Consider the following 14,433-nt stretch of genomic DNA (forward strand, 5'->3'; position numbering starts at 1 on the left):
CACGTTACCCAACCTCACCACCACTATTCATAACACGTTACCCAACCTCACCACCACTATTCATAACACGTTACCCAACCTCACCACCACTATTCATAACACGTTACCCAACCTCACCACCACTATTCATAACACATTACCCAACCTCACCACCACTATTCATAACACGTTACCCAACCTCACCACCACTATTCATAACACGTTACCCAACCTCACCACCACTATTCATAACACATTAACCTCACCACCACTATTCATAACACGTTACCCAACCTCACCACCACTATTCATAACACATTACCCAACCTCACCACCACTATTCATAACACATTAACCTCACCACCACTATTCATAACACGTTACCCAACCTCACCACCACTATTCATAACACGTTACCCAACCTCACCACCACTATTCATAACACGTTACCCAACCTCACCACCACTATTCATAACACGTTACCCAACCTCACCACCACTATTCATAACACGTTACCCAACCTCACCACCACTATTCATAACACGTTACCCAACCTCACCACCACTATTCATAACACATTACCCAACCTCACCACCACTATTCACTAGTAGCCTACACCTGAAGACGGACATTGTTAGATTGGCTATCAATATGAGGCTCAGGATGTTAACAGCAGCTAATTGCTATTAAAGTTGTGCTGAGTAGACAGGAACTTGCTTTTCTTTTCTCTGGCTGTTGAAACACAGGCAGTAAATTGAAGAAAGGGGAAATGTTTCATGTACAGTCAAACAGACAGTGTGTGAGAAAGGAGGAGTGCAATTACCTGTTTCTGGTGGAGAGACATAAAGCAGACGGAGACAAAAGCATGGGACATAAAAATGGGGAAGAATTTACATAGTAAAACACACTCACTCACTCACCCATTCCCACAAAATACACAACAAGTAGCGCCAGGACAAGAGATCACTGTGTGATTGATGTTTACAACACAGGAGGTTGGTGGGACCTTAATTGGGGAGAATGGGCTCGTGGTAACTGCTGGAGCGGAATCAGTGAAATGGTATCAAACACATGGCTTGACTCCATTCCAGACATTATTATGAGCCGTCCTCCCCTCAGCAGCCTCCACTGGTGTACAAGTAAAACATGCAGGCCTTTGTACTGAAATCTATGGTCTACTGAAGATAATATAACAGTAGTCATTTTACCTGTATCAACACACACAACCTCACCAAATATCCTCTAACATATCATAGAGAGTGTACCTGTGTCTACTTAGCGATCTCTGGCTCCCTCTCTGCTGCAGTTTGTTGCTGAGCTCATTGATGATGCTGGCCTTCATGCTGGACATGGGGGGGTACAGCCTCCGGCCCTCCAGGTAGGTCCCCTGGTCCCCTACTAACTGACCCTCTGACCCCCACAGAGGCTTCATCTCAGGGGTCCGGGGCCGGTCAAAGTAAGGTGACGTGGGACGCCCCAAATTCTGTGTCATCCCATAACCCTCCCGTCCTCCATCGTCCTCCTCCTCTCCTTCCTCCTCCTCCTCTTCCTCATCCTCCCTCCGTCTGTGTGACTGGAAGGAGGGCGGGGCGGTACTGGTCTCTCTGCGTAGTTCGGCCGCGCGGCCCCCCTCCCTGAACCTGCCTGATTTGGGGTAGGTGGATACGGCGGCCGTGGCGTTGTGCATATCAAACGTCTGTCCGTCCAGGTAGCTCATGTACGACTCCAGGAGGTCTGCTCCTCCCGCCCTGTCTCCCTCCCCTCCTCCCTCCCTCCCTCTCTCCAGCCTCTCTTCCAGCCTCTCTCTGGCTCCTCCGCTCATGGCCAGGATGTTGTCCAGGTGGTGGTCACTGCTGCTGCGGCTGTCCAGCTCCTCTATCCCAGAGTCCACCACCGTCTCCTGGGACTCACCTGTCTTGGCTGTGGGGTGAGGGTGGTGCTCCCCTATCCTGCGGCCGGCCGCTGTAGAACCAGAGGGGGCTGGGTGTATCCTGTCCTGGTGGGGCTGGACTGAGGTCCTCGTGGTGGTGGCAGCGGTGGTGGTGGTGGTGGTGGTGGTACAGGGAGCGGTGGAGGTCAGGGCTGCAGAGCCCCGGAAGGGGCCAGAGGAGGCTGCGGTGGAGGAGATGGGAGGGGGACCACGGTAAGATGGGGGCCCTGCAATGGAGTGGGGAGGAGGGGTGGGGGATGAGCTCCTATGGATGGTGGAGGGGCGACCCTGGTTGGGGGAGGAGCGACCCTGGGTGGGAGAGGAGCGACCCTGGGTGGGGGAGAAGCGACCTTGGGGGGGAGGAGTGGGGGAGGAACGCCCATGGGAAGGGGAGGAGCGCCCGGTGTGCGTGCTGTTGTAGAGGTGGTGAGAGTGGGTCATGGCAAGGGAGGGTCTGTGAAAGGAGCTGGGTGGGGGTGGGGGGGAGACAGAGGAGGGAGGCGGGGGTCCTGTGGGCTGGAGGCTGGAGGGTGAGGGTGGAGGAAGGGGGTTGGGTGATGTCTGAGTGGGGGAGTTTCCTGACTGGGTCAGGTTGGCAACCTCACTGTCATAGGAGGTAAGGCTGGAGGTGGTGGAGTCCCCCGCCTGTGGGGAGGGTAGGGAGGTGTGGGCCGGGAACCCACTGATAAACATGTCTTTTGGGGGGGGTGGTGGGGGAGGAGGGGGAGGCGGTGGGGGCTGCTGCTGGCGGGAGGCCAGGTTGTTGATAATGGCGCGGTGTGTGTAACCTGACATTCCACCCCGGTCAAAGCTGTTGGCAAACTCCAGCGGAGGGGGCAGTGGGTCCGCAAACACAAACTCATCATCCACATCCACCGAGGGGGCAGGGGGCGGCAGAACCATGAGGCCACTGCCCCCGGAACCCCCTCCCCCCTGAGGGTGAGACGGGGCGGCTGTAGCGGGGGGAGATGGAGGGGTGAGAGACAGGATGTAGCCTGCCTCACTCTCCATCCTCAGAAAAGAGGCCTGGCGAGGCTGCTGGGACGACAGCTGAGGGGGCTGCTGGGTAGGGGCTGTCTGCTGCCTCATGTACCCCTCTCTGTCCCGCTCTCTTTCTCTCGACCTCTCCCTCTCTCTCGACCTCTCCCTCTCTCTCTGTCTTTCCTCCCTGTAGGTGGGTTGGTAGTGCTGGGACTGGTAGTGATGCGTGTGGACTGTTTTGTCCTCAGAGAAGCGCACCCTCAGCCCCTCTCTGGCCCCGCCGCCCTCCCTTTCCCGCTCCCCTCCTCCCCCCTCCTCGCCCCAGCCTGCACCCCTGAGGATCCTGGGGGAGGGGGGTCGGCCGGTGGAGGAGGTGGTGGCGGCTAGGGAGGAGGAGGTGACCAGGTAGGAGGAGCTGGAGGAATGGGTGGCTGAGGAAGCCGGCGTGGGGGAGGTGGCCTGGGAGGGGAATGCCACCACACTGGACATCTGTCGTACAAACTGGTGCTCGGTCCCTCTCTCCCTCCTCATCCTGCCGTCGTCCTTCAGGGCCCGCTCCCTGGCAGCCAGGGCCAGGCCCAGGGGTGACGAGGGGTCCAGGACCTTTCCTGTCAGGGGGTGGATGAAGGTGGTGCCAGAGGGGACCTGCTGCTGTTGCCGGCTTGACGACCCGTAGAAGTCAGCCGGAACAGACTTGGGCTGGTAGTCTGGAGCCGGGGAGGAGTACTCTGGCAGGCCGAAGGCAGGGGGCATGCTGCGGGTGTGGTGGATGAAGGTGTCCCCAGAGAACATGCCCTCGTCAATGGACTTGGAGGGCCGGAGGCGTGGGGAGGGGCCACCGGGCTGGGGGTTGAACTGCTGCTGCTGGGAGGCCTGAGTCCTGCCTGCCACTCCTCCTCCTTCTCCCCCTGGCCCCACCTCCTCCTCGGCAGACATGAAGATGGAGGCGCTCTTCCTGCGGGCCTCATGGAAGCGTTCCCTGTCCCGGCGGGCTGCGCCCACGATGGCCGCCCCAAACTGGCTGGTGAAGTCACTATCCTGGCCTCGGAGGGAGGGCGGTGGAGGGGCCGGAATGGAGGGGGGAGCAGGGGGTTGCGGGGCTGGGGTGGAAGGGGGTCCGTGGAGGGGTTGGGTTCTGTCAGTCTCCCCTGTTGGGGTGGGCTCAGCCTCCACACTGCTGCCCTGGCTGCTGCGGCCACTGCCACTGCTGATGGAGGGGGCCTTGACTATGATGGTGGGGATGGGGATGGAGCTCTTCTCCACTGGGGCCTTGCCCCCCAGCGTGCCCTGGCCAGCCCGCAGGTCCTCCACCTTGGACTGCTTCACCAGAGGGCCCTTCCCTCTCCGCGCCCCCCCTCCTTTAGGTACCCCCTCTCCAGCCCCCCCAGCCGCACTGCGGTCTGCCCTCTGCTGCTGGCTCTGGGTGGTCTGTTGCTGCTGGGGCATCACTGTGGCACTGCCTGAAGGTGGGGCGGCGTTACTGTAGCCCCTCCTTAGACCTGCAGCCTTGCCCCCCCCCACTCCTCCTCCCCCTCCTGATCCAACAGGCTCCCCTGGGTAGCCCCCTTTCCTAGAGGCAGTCCTGCTCTGAGCGGAGTGGGCGGGGGCATTAGAGTACTGGTGCGTGTGGTCCACCCCTCCTCCTCCAGCGCCGGTACTGGACCCCCCTGCCCTTTCGCGGCCCCCGTGGGTGAAGTGCACAGACTGAGAGTAGAGCTGGTAATGGGCTGCCGTGGAAGTGGACTGGGACACGGCCACCGAGGGCTGCTGGGAAGACTTGCCCCCTCTCCAGCCCAGGGGTGGGGCGGAGGAGAAGGGGGGGTCTGGCGGGGCGGTGGTGGGGGGCGGGGGGATGTCATCTGGGCCGGGAACCGAGAGACTTCGGGCAAACTTCATGGCCGGAGGATTGAGATGGGACTTCTCCTCTTCAGTCACCCCTGCAGTACACCACAGACAGAGATACAAGAGAGGAATGAAAAGGACTGATGAGAGAGAGAGGGACTGAGGTATAGGGATGGAGGATAGAGACAGAGCAGAGTGAGAAGAGGGGCGAGGGACAGGGTAGAGGAATGGTACAGAGAAAATACTGCTCGAACAAAAGAACAGATGATTAATGTGGGAGGCTGTCTGTCTGTCTTTGTAACTGCCTGCCTGTCTGTCTAATTGTCAGGCGGTCCTCTCATTCATCTGTAAGTCTGTCTGTCCTCTAGCAGAGATGATGACCAGCAATATCATTCTGTATGTACTGGTAAAAGTACAGCAACGGTCATTTGCCAACAGGGTGTGATGTTATACCGCCTTTTACTTGGCGAGTCACAGGAGAAGTCCATCGTCTTTAGCTGTGTCACATTGAACCACAGTTCCAGCTCAGCTTCTGTGATGAACAGCTCCTAGAAACAGTGTATCAGCCTACAAACATTTTAGTACAGTACAACACATATAATACTGCTATACTCCACAGCAGAAGCATACTACAACATGAACCAGAGTAACATGTATGTAAACTGCAGGACAGAGACAGAACAGGTAGACTAGAAGCACATGGTATGCTACAGCTGCAGACAGTGTGTTACAGCACAGGCCTTTAAGAGTCTAGAGGACAGACAGACGGACAGGCCGGCCAGAGGGCTGGCCAGACAGACAGAGAGACAGCCTCACCGATGGATTTCTGTCGCAGCATACCGTGTGGAGGGGCGTGGCCTGATGTGAACTGGGCGCGGTCATAGCCCAGCCCTGTCATCCCCATTTCTGATTGGTCGTAATTTGGCTGCACAGCAAGAGAGGGAAGAGGGATCAGAGGACAATGTTCAGAAAGAATATAACTTATATAACAGAATAAACTTTGCAGACTGTGGTACTGTGGTACTGTAAGTGCATTAAATAGCTTCACTATTCATGAAAGAGCTGTGAATTACTTGTAAAATAGTTCATATCTAGTAGTATAGTAGCTTAGGCAGTCAAACCAATCTTATTTGTATGGGTGTTGCATCAAGCTAACCCACTGAATGACATGGTGTAGCATCTCCTAAAGATGTGGGTGTTACCATAGGAACACTACAGGACAAACTGTTCCTCTCAACCCCATGACAGGTGATCGCACTAGTGAACACGAGCGCTCTCACACACACACGCGCGCCAGCACACACGCAACGCCGACACATACACACCTCATTGGCGTAAAAGGAGCCCCGGCTCCTGTCTCTCCTTGCCCCCTGACCCCGCGTCCCTTGCCCCTCATTGGTGCTGATTGTCTGCTGAGCTGCTGCCAGGATCTCATCTAGCTTATCTGAGAGACAGTGAGAAAGAGAGAGAGATGGAGAGAGATGGAGAGAGAGAGATGGATAGCGAGAGACGGAGACAGAGAGAGATGGAGATGGAGAGAGACAGAGAGATGGAGAGAGAGAGATGGAGAGCGAGAGATGGAGAGAGACAGAGAGATGGAGAGAGAGAGATGGAGAGAGACAGAGAGATGGAGAGAGAGAGAGATGGAGAGCGAGAGAGAGAGAGACAGAGAGAGAGAGAGAGACGGAGAGAGAGAGAAAGAGAGAGAGAGAGAGACGGAGAGAGGGAGAGAGATGGAGAGAGACAGACGGAGAGAGAGAGAGACGGAGAGAGAGAGAACAAGTGGTATAGAGGTTAAAGAAGAGGATGCGACAGAGTGGAGGAGGGAAAGGGTGAGGGAGAGGAGAGAGGGTCAAATCAGGCCAACAAACACTCCACCACACATCCACCCACTGAGGGGGAATTTATTGATATGTGAAAAATAAAGCCCGGCTATTCCCCTGATGCTGTACATGCATATGAAGTCTCTTACTCAAAGCCATCTGATAGACTGTCCTCTTCTTCTCTGTAACTTGTGAAGACTCGAATTCTGAAAGGATATGGAAAAACCCAGTAAGCTGACTGAATGCTAACTGGCTAGCAGAGACGTTTGCAGTTTTAACAGATAAAAACACAAAGCATAAAAAGAGTTTGTGATTTGTACCTGATTTTTTTTTCCAGGGGGTAGCAGCTGAGGACAAGGCAAAGGCAGACGTTAACTTTGGCACTTGAGTTACTGTAACACCATCACTTGAGTTACTGTAACACCATCACTTGAGTTACTGTAACACCATCACTTGAGTTACTGTAACACCATCACTTGAGTTACTGTAACACCATCATAGTAAGTAATACTTATATTCCTATGTGTGCTGCAATCAGAAATGTCTGTGTCCTCTTTGTGACACACACACACACACACACACACACACACACACACACACACACACACACACACACACACACACACACACACACACACACACACACACACACACACACACACACACACAAATCTCTCACCTCTCTCCACTGTGACGCGTCCCCACCAGGGAAGTGCAGTGAGTTGAGAGGAAAGACAGAGGTTTAAACAGAGTAGGGGAGCGTGAGTAGACCACAGGGTTCTACAGACGGGTTTAGAGAGGGGTTCAAACAGCCCCCTGTGACTGTGAGCTTGTGTATTGTGGGGACCACGTTTTTAGAGGTGGTGAGTGGTAGGAAAGTAGTCTGGTTAAGTGTTTTGTTAAAATGTCTTAAATGTTAGCTGAATTACGTTAGGGTCATTTCATTTCAGACACGCCAAATCATTCAGTTTAGAAAACAACACTGTGTGTAAACTGTTGAACAACTTTCCAGTAAAAAGAAAGATAGCATACTGTCATTAGCCTTGTAATCGATGCTTAGGCTACTGCTTTAGAATTGAAACGTGCTGTTAAAACAACGCTGAAGAACTCAGGTAAGTGTGTGATATCATTTCCATGTTAATGCTGGTGCTATCTTGCAGCGTGACTTCCAGGTGAACTGGGACACTGCACCAAACATAGAGGTGAGACAGTTTAATGGGCATTGTCAGAGGTAGCTATATTAATTCATGGCATTAGAATAAGCATATGGCACGGGCTGATATGGCTCCATCACACATTCTGCTCCTGAAACCTTGCTTTAGGGAACGCGCATATGGAATGAGGAGCAGAAGTTGATCCATAAAGAACAGTTGCAGGACAGACTTTTGTATGAAAAGAGATCTTTATAGCATATGTTTGTTTATGAAGATTAAATGAAACAAATATATCTACTGTATGGTTATACATTAAATATGGAGAGTATAGTTGCATTATCACCCTGGACAGGGGTCATGTATGTGTGGGGTTATACAGTATATATACTGCTATTACAGCATTAAGGTTTGTGTAGTAGTGGGACGAGGGGTTGTAACATTAGTGTAGTGTAGGTTTGGGATGTTCCATACTATAGGGGTAGTGATCATTGGTTTACAGGTGGGGGGAGATCAGGGCAGGGCAGGGGGGGTCTGTGGGGGCGGCTGCTCATGCTGTGTGTCAATTTTTCAGTCAGGGGTTTGGACCACAGAGAGGGGTGATGAGGGGAGAGTCAGGGGGTTTGGACCATATAGAAGGGTGATGAGGGGATAGTCAGGGGGTTGGACCATAGAGAGGGGTGATGAGGGGATAGTCAGGGGGGTTGGACCACAGAGAAGGGTGATGAGGGGATAGTCAGGTGGGTTAGACCACAGAGAGGGGTGATGAGGGGATAGTCAGGGGGTTTGGACCACAGAGAGGGGTGATGAGGGGATAGTCAGGGGGGTTGGATCACAGAGAGGGGTGATGAGGGGATAGTCAGGGGGGTTGGACCACAGAGAGGGGTGATGAGGGGATAGTCAGGGGGTTTGGACCACAGAGAGGGGTGATGAGGGGATAGTCAGGGGGTTTGGACCACAGAGAGGGGTGATGGGGGGATAGTCAGGGGGGTTGGACCACAGAGAGGGGTGATGGGGGGATAGTCAGGGGGGTTGGACCACAGAGAGGGGTGATGAGGGGATAGTCAGGGGGGTTGGACCACAGAGAGGGGTGATGAGGGGATAGTCAGGGGGGTTGGACCACAGAGAGGGGTGATGAGGGGATAGTCAGGGGGGTTGGACCACAGAGAAGGGTGATGAGGGGATAGTCAGGGGGGTTGGACCACAGAGAGGGGTGATGAGGGGATAGTCAGGTGGGTTGGACCACAGAGAGGGGTGATGGGGGGATAGTCAGGGGGGTTGGACCACAGAGAGGGGTGATGGGGGGATAGTCAGGGGGGTTGGACCACAGAGAGGGGTGATGGGGGGATAGTCAGGGGGGTTGGACCACAGAGAGGGGTGATGAGGGGATAGTCAGGGGGGTTGGACCACAGAGAGGGGTGATGAGGGGATAGTCAGGGGGGTTGGACCACAGAGAGGGGTGATGAGGGGATAGTCAGGGGTTTGGACCAAAGCGAGGGGTGATGAGGGGATAGTCAGGGGTTTGGACCACAGAGAGGGGTGATGAGGGGATAGTCAGGGGTACAGTAAGCTAGTAGTTACCCAACCATCTGGATCTTATCCTGGCTCTGCACTACATGAGATAATAAGCAGGGTGTATTGAGGACAGGAGTAATGTCCCAGCAGACTGGCTTGTAAGGGAGAGTGACATGTGGGAGTGTTGGAATGAGCTGGAATCTGACCTAGAATCAGATAGGGAATACTCAGAGGCTCCCGCTTGCCTCTCATATTATCTGCTCCCATAAATCATCATCATGGGCAAAGTGAGCATGCTCAGTAGAGACCGCAGCAGCATCTACAGTAGTCTCCCTCCGAGTGACACCCACCCCCTGCAGTGTTACCCTGGCAACAACACACTCAGCCAGTGTAGGTGTTTGTGGAGACGTGGGACTGGTCTGGGGGTGCTAGGGTTATAGGGCTGGGGGGTGCAGGGGGTCAGGGGGTAAAGGGGGGCGCAGTGAGAAGGATCAGGGGGTGGGGTCATTGTTTGGGGGGTTACCTGTAGTGGGGGTGCTGGAAGTGACAGTGTGGAACCTCTGAAAGAACAGTGAAATGCATTGAGACTCTCATCCATGTTGATACCCTAACAATGCTGTCACCATTAAGGTTCTGACACCTTTCCCTGGACACTCAGACAGTACATGACAGTGTCACTTCTCTGCCTCTCTTGCTTCCCCTCCTTTTCTTCCCTCTGTCCATCACAGCATACCTCTCTGTGACTGTATCCCCTTTTTGCCTTTCCTTTCCCACTGGGCACACACTGGTTGAATCAACGTTTTTCCCACATCATCTCAATAAAATTACGTTGAATCAATGTTGAATCAACGTGGAATAGACGAATAGACGTCTGGGTTCTTTCTTTTGTAGGCCTCTCTTGCTTTTTTCACTTCATGCATCTTAAGCTCCACCCATCCCTCCTGTCTTTCACCTTCTCTTCTCATAATTTCTCTCCATCTCCAGACGTACATCTCCCTCTGTTATACATTCCTCTGTATTCCTTCTAGATGCTCTTTCCCTCTCCGTATATTCTTGGTCTCCCTTTCCTCCTCTGTCCTTCTGTCTTTCCTGTCTCTACCCAGAACCCAACCCGTCTCCCCCATGTCTTACCCATCTCCTCCAGTTCTGAGGTCATGGATTTGGAGCGGAGAGCGATGGCCGGAGTGCTTAGTCTTTTACTCTGCTGGGGGACTGTGGAGAAAGGAAAGCATCATCATCCTCGTCCTCATACTCATCCTCGTCGCCATCATCGTTGTCGTAGTTCCAGACCCTGTGTTGTCTCTTACTTTTCTTTCTCTGGCCATCCTCCATGTCAGGGTTGCGTGTTACCATGACAACCTTGACCATGAGGGCGTTTCCACCTTGCCTGATCATGTTGACCACCTGCCTGTGTCCCACCTTCACCACATTCTGACCATTCACCTGAGAGGGGGGGGGGGGAAGTAGAGGGGAAGAAGAAGAAGTCCATGTAATTGGTTAGAGAGGGTGATTTTTCATAATAACAGTCATTGTGAAGAATCCAACTACAGCTCCCATCATGCCCTAGCAGGACACACCTCAATGAGGAAGTCTCCCATTCTCAGACCGGCTCTCCAGGCCACGCCTCCTTCGTCGACAGACTCCAGGTACTGCAGTGCTGGGAAGGCTGGGGTGGGAGTGAACTCCTCGATGGGGGTCTGAGCTGAAGACAGAGATCAGAGGGGTCACCAACATTATGTCATAACCACTGTATATAACTAGACTGATGAAGCCGATGCAGCACAGTGAGACTGTCCAAGTGTGTTCATCTGTGTGTGTGTGCCTGTTAAAGGCCTGTCTGTATGTCTGACTGTCTATCTATCAACAGCTGATCGCACGTGTTTCCTTACCCTTGGCTCCTCTCAGCACAAAGCCAAAACCCTCACTGTCTTTTTTCTGCAGAAGCACTGTCTTCTCCTTGATGATGTAGTCACTAAGAGAGAGGACAGAGAGAGAGATGGGGAGAGACACTTAGCGATAACATGAGATACATTAAAAAAAGGAGTGGAAAAAGGGGACAGCAGGAAGAAGAGAAAGAGAGAGAGAGGTAGGAGAGAGAGAGGTAGGAGAGAGAGAGAGGTAGGAGATAGGTATCCCCCTGCATACATGCACACTGCACCAGGAGGGAGCCTTAATCCTTGGAGAGAGAGGGAGGTGGGAGGGGTCAGGGACCTTCTGAAATGAGGGCACATTTTTTAAGCACATGAATATAAACATTTAACTGACTCTGCCCTGACTCGGCTCCCCAGAGCTGGGCAGTGGGTTTTGTATTTCCTGTGTTCTCTCGGGTCAGGGGTCAGCTGAGGACATAATGCACCAGACCAGGGGCTCGCTTGGCAGCCTTGTGTCGGCGACTAGGCGAGGTACAGTAAGATTGCGCTGGGTTGGTTGACAGAAAGACCAGAGATGTTGTTCCAGAACCTCACTCTCTAAGATGCTAGGCTATATATGATGATGGCGGTTGCCTGAGCAACAAGCTACTGGACGTAGGATCTAGCTGGTGTAACATAGAGAGGTCTGACTACACTGGAAGAGAGAAATGTATGCACAGCTAGGTGCTCTGATGACACAGACGTAGTCATCCAAAGAAGAAGAAGAACCCTCACATGTAGAGCCAATAAAGAGGTCAGGTTATGTTTGTCCGCCTCGCTAAAATAGCCTCATGAATAAACAGGGGATAATGAGTATGGGAGATGACGATAATTGGCAGTTTCCAGTTGCTATCTAACTATAGTACATAGAGCTATCATGGAAAGACCACAGAAGAAGTGAGAATACCCACAAGCACCTGCATGTCAGCCACTTGATCCCCTTTTGGAAGACCTAGTTTAGTTAGTTAACCAGTCATCCAAACATTCAACCACATATAATGTCACTGAGTTAGTTAACCAGTCATCCAATGATTCAACCACATATAATGTCACTGAGTTAGTTAACCAGTCATCCAATGATTCAACCAGCTACTGTCAGCATACTGTTTACCTTTAATAATGTTTACATACTGTATGTTGCTTGACTGTTTTTCTTCCCTTCTTCTTCTTTACCCATGCCGTCCCCTCCACTGGCATAGCAACTCGCATAGCAACTCACTTAAATACAGTCATTTGCCAGCATGAACCAATGAGCACCACACAATCACGAACTGCATCCATCTTTAATAACACCTTCCTCATAATTGAGCCTAGTGCACCACTGTTGACCAGAGATGAATGGGATCTATATGGGGAATAAGGTGTAATTTGGAACCCGGCACACCTAGGGGATTGGTTTGTTAGGTTGGTTATGTTCCTCACACGAACATTCCTCTGTACTGCAGCCCAGTGGTATCTATACTGACACAAGTTCCCCTGTCATCAAGTCTGTCACCAACTCAAGGTTGTACATACCGTAATAACACCACACAATCATCTAACCATGTTCCTCCAATATACGCATCTCCAACATACATACCTACTGTATCTCCAACGTAACTGATCCATGCAACACAATCTATAAGTTAGAGCTGGGTGATATGGACAAAAATCCCTATCGTGATAAATTACCTCAATTAATGCTACAACGATAAATAGAATGATACGTTTATAACATTAATGTGCACCACAGTTTATAACATGAACGTGCACCACAGTTTATAAAATTAATTAATGTGCACCACAGTTTATAACATTAATGTGCACCACAGTTTATAACATTAATGTTAACCACAGTTTATAACATTAATGTGCACCACAGTTTATAACATTAATGTGCACCACAGTTTATAACATTAATTAATGTGCACCACAGTTTATAACATTAATGTGCACCACAGTTTATAACATTAATGTGAACCACAGTTTATAACATTAATGTGCACCACAGTTTATAACATTAATTAATGTGCACCACAGTTTATAACATTAATGTGAACCACAGTATATAGCATTAATGTGAACCACAGTATATAACATTAATGTGAACCACAGTTTATAACATTAATGTGCACCACAGTTTATAACATTAATTAATGTGCACCACAGTTTATAACATTACTGTGCACCACAGTTTATAACATTAATGTGAACCACAGTTTATAACATTAATGTGAACCACAGTTTATAACATGAATGTGCACCACAGTTTATAACATGAATGTGCACCACAGTTTATAACATGAATGTGCACCACCGTTTATAACATGAATGTGCACCACAGTTTATAACATGAATGTGCACCACAGTTTATAACATGAATATGCACCACAGTTTATAACATGAATGTGCACCACAGTTTATAACATGAATGTGCACCACCGTTTATAACATGAATGTGCACCACAGTTTATAACATTAATGTGCACCACAGTTTATAACATTAATGTTAACCACAGTTTATAACATTAATGTGCACCACAGTTTATAACATTAATGTGCACCACAGTTTATAACATTAATTAATGTGCACCACAGTTTATAACATTAATGTGCACCACAGTTTATAACATTAATGTGAAACACAGTTTATACCATTAATGTGCACCACAGTTTATAACATTAATGTGCACCACAGTTTATAACATGAACGTGCACCACAGTTTATAACATTAATTAATGTGCACCACAGTTTATAACATGAACGTGCACCACAGTTTATAACATTAATTAATGTGCACCACAGTTTATAACATGAACGTGCACCACAGTTTATAACATTAATTAATGTGCACCACAGTTTATAACATTAATGTGAACCACAGTATATAGCATTAATGTGAACCACAGTATATAACATTAATGTGAACCACAGTTTATAACATTAATGTGCACCACAGTTTATAACATTAATTAATGTGCACCACAGTTTATAACATTAATGTGCACCACAGTTTATAACATTAATGTGAACCACAGTTTATAACATTAATGTGCACCACAGTTTATAACATTAATTAATGTGCACCACAGTTTATAACATTAATGTGAACCACAGTATATAGCATTAATGTGAACCACAGTATATAACATTAATGTGAACCACAGTTTATAACATTAATGTGCACCACAGTTTATAACATTAATTAATGTGCACCACAGTTTATAACATTACTGTGCACCACAGTTTATAACATTAATGTGAACCACAGTTTATAACATTAATGTGAACCACAGTTTATAACATGAATGTGCACCACAGT

General features: G+C 50.2%; 1 protein-coding gene across 1 annotated transcript in view; it reads right to left on the minus strand.

Annotated features, from left to right (window-relative positions):
• The window catches only part of LOC120044066 (SH3 and multiple ankyrin repeat domains protein 1-like), a 61,081-nt gene that overhangs the window by 8,233 nt on the left and 38,415 nt on the right, over nt 1-14,433 (minus strand). The window contains 11 exon segments of the mRNA XM_038988654.1: nt 1,245-1,389; nt 1,620-1,666; nt 1,668-2,944; nt 3,149-4,827; nt 5,549-5,657; nt 6,058-6,176; nt 6,705-6,761; nt 10,353-10,433; nt 10,529-10,664; nt 10,799-10,923; nt 11,111-11,193. Coding sequence (XP_038844582.1) covers nt 1,245-1,389; nt 1,620-1,666; nt 1,668-2,944; nt 3,149-4,827; nt 5,549-5,657; nt 6,058-6,176; nt 6,705-6,761; nt 10,353-10,433; nt 10,529-10,664; nt 10,799-10,923; nt 11,111-11,193 — 3,858 coding nt within the window.

The sequence above is a fragment of the Salvelinus namaycush genome, chromosome 3 (assembly GCF_016432855.1).
Source record: "Salvelinus namaycush isolate Seneca chromosome 3, SaNama_1.0, whole genome shotgun sequence".
Taxonomy (NCBI): Eukaryota; Metazoa; Chordata; class Actinopteri; order Salmoniformes; family Salmonidae; genus Salvelinus; species Salvelinus namaycush.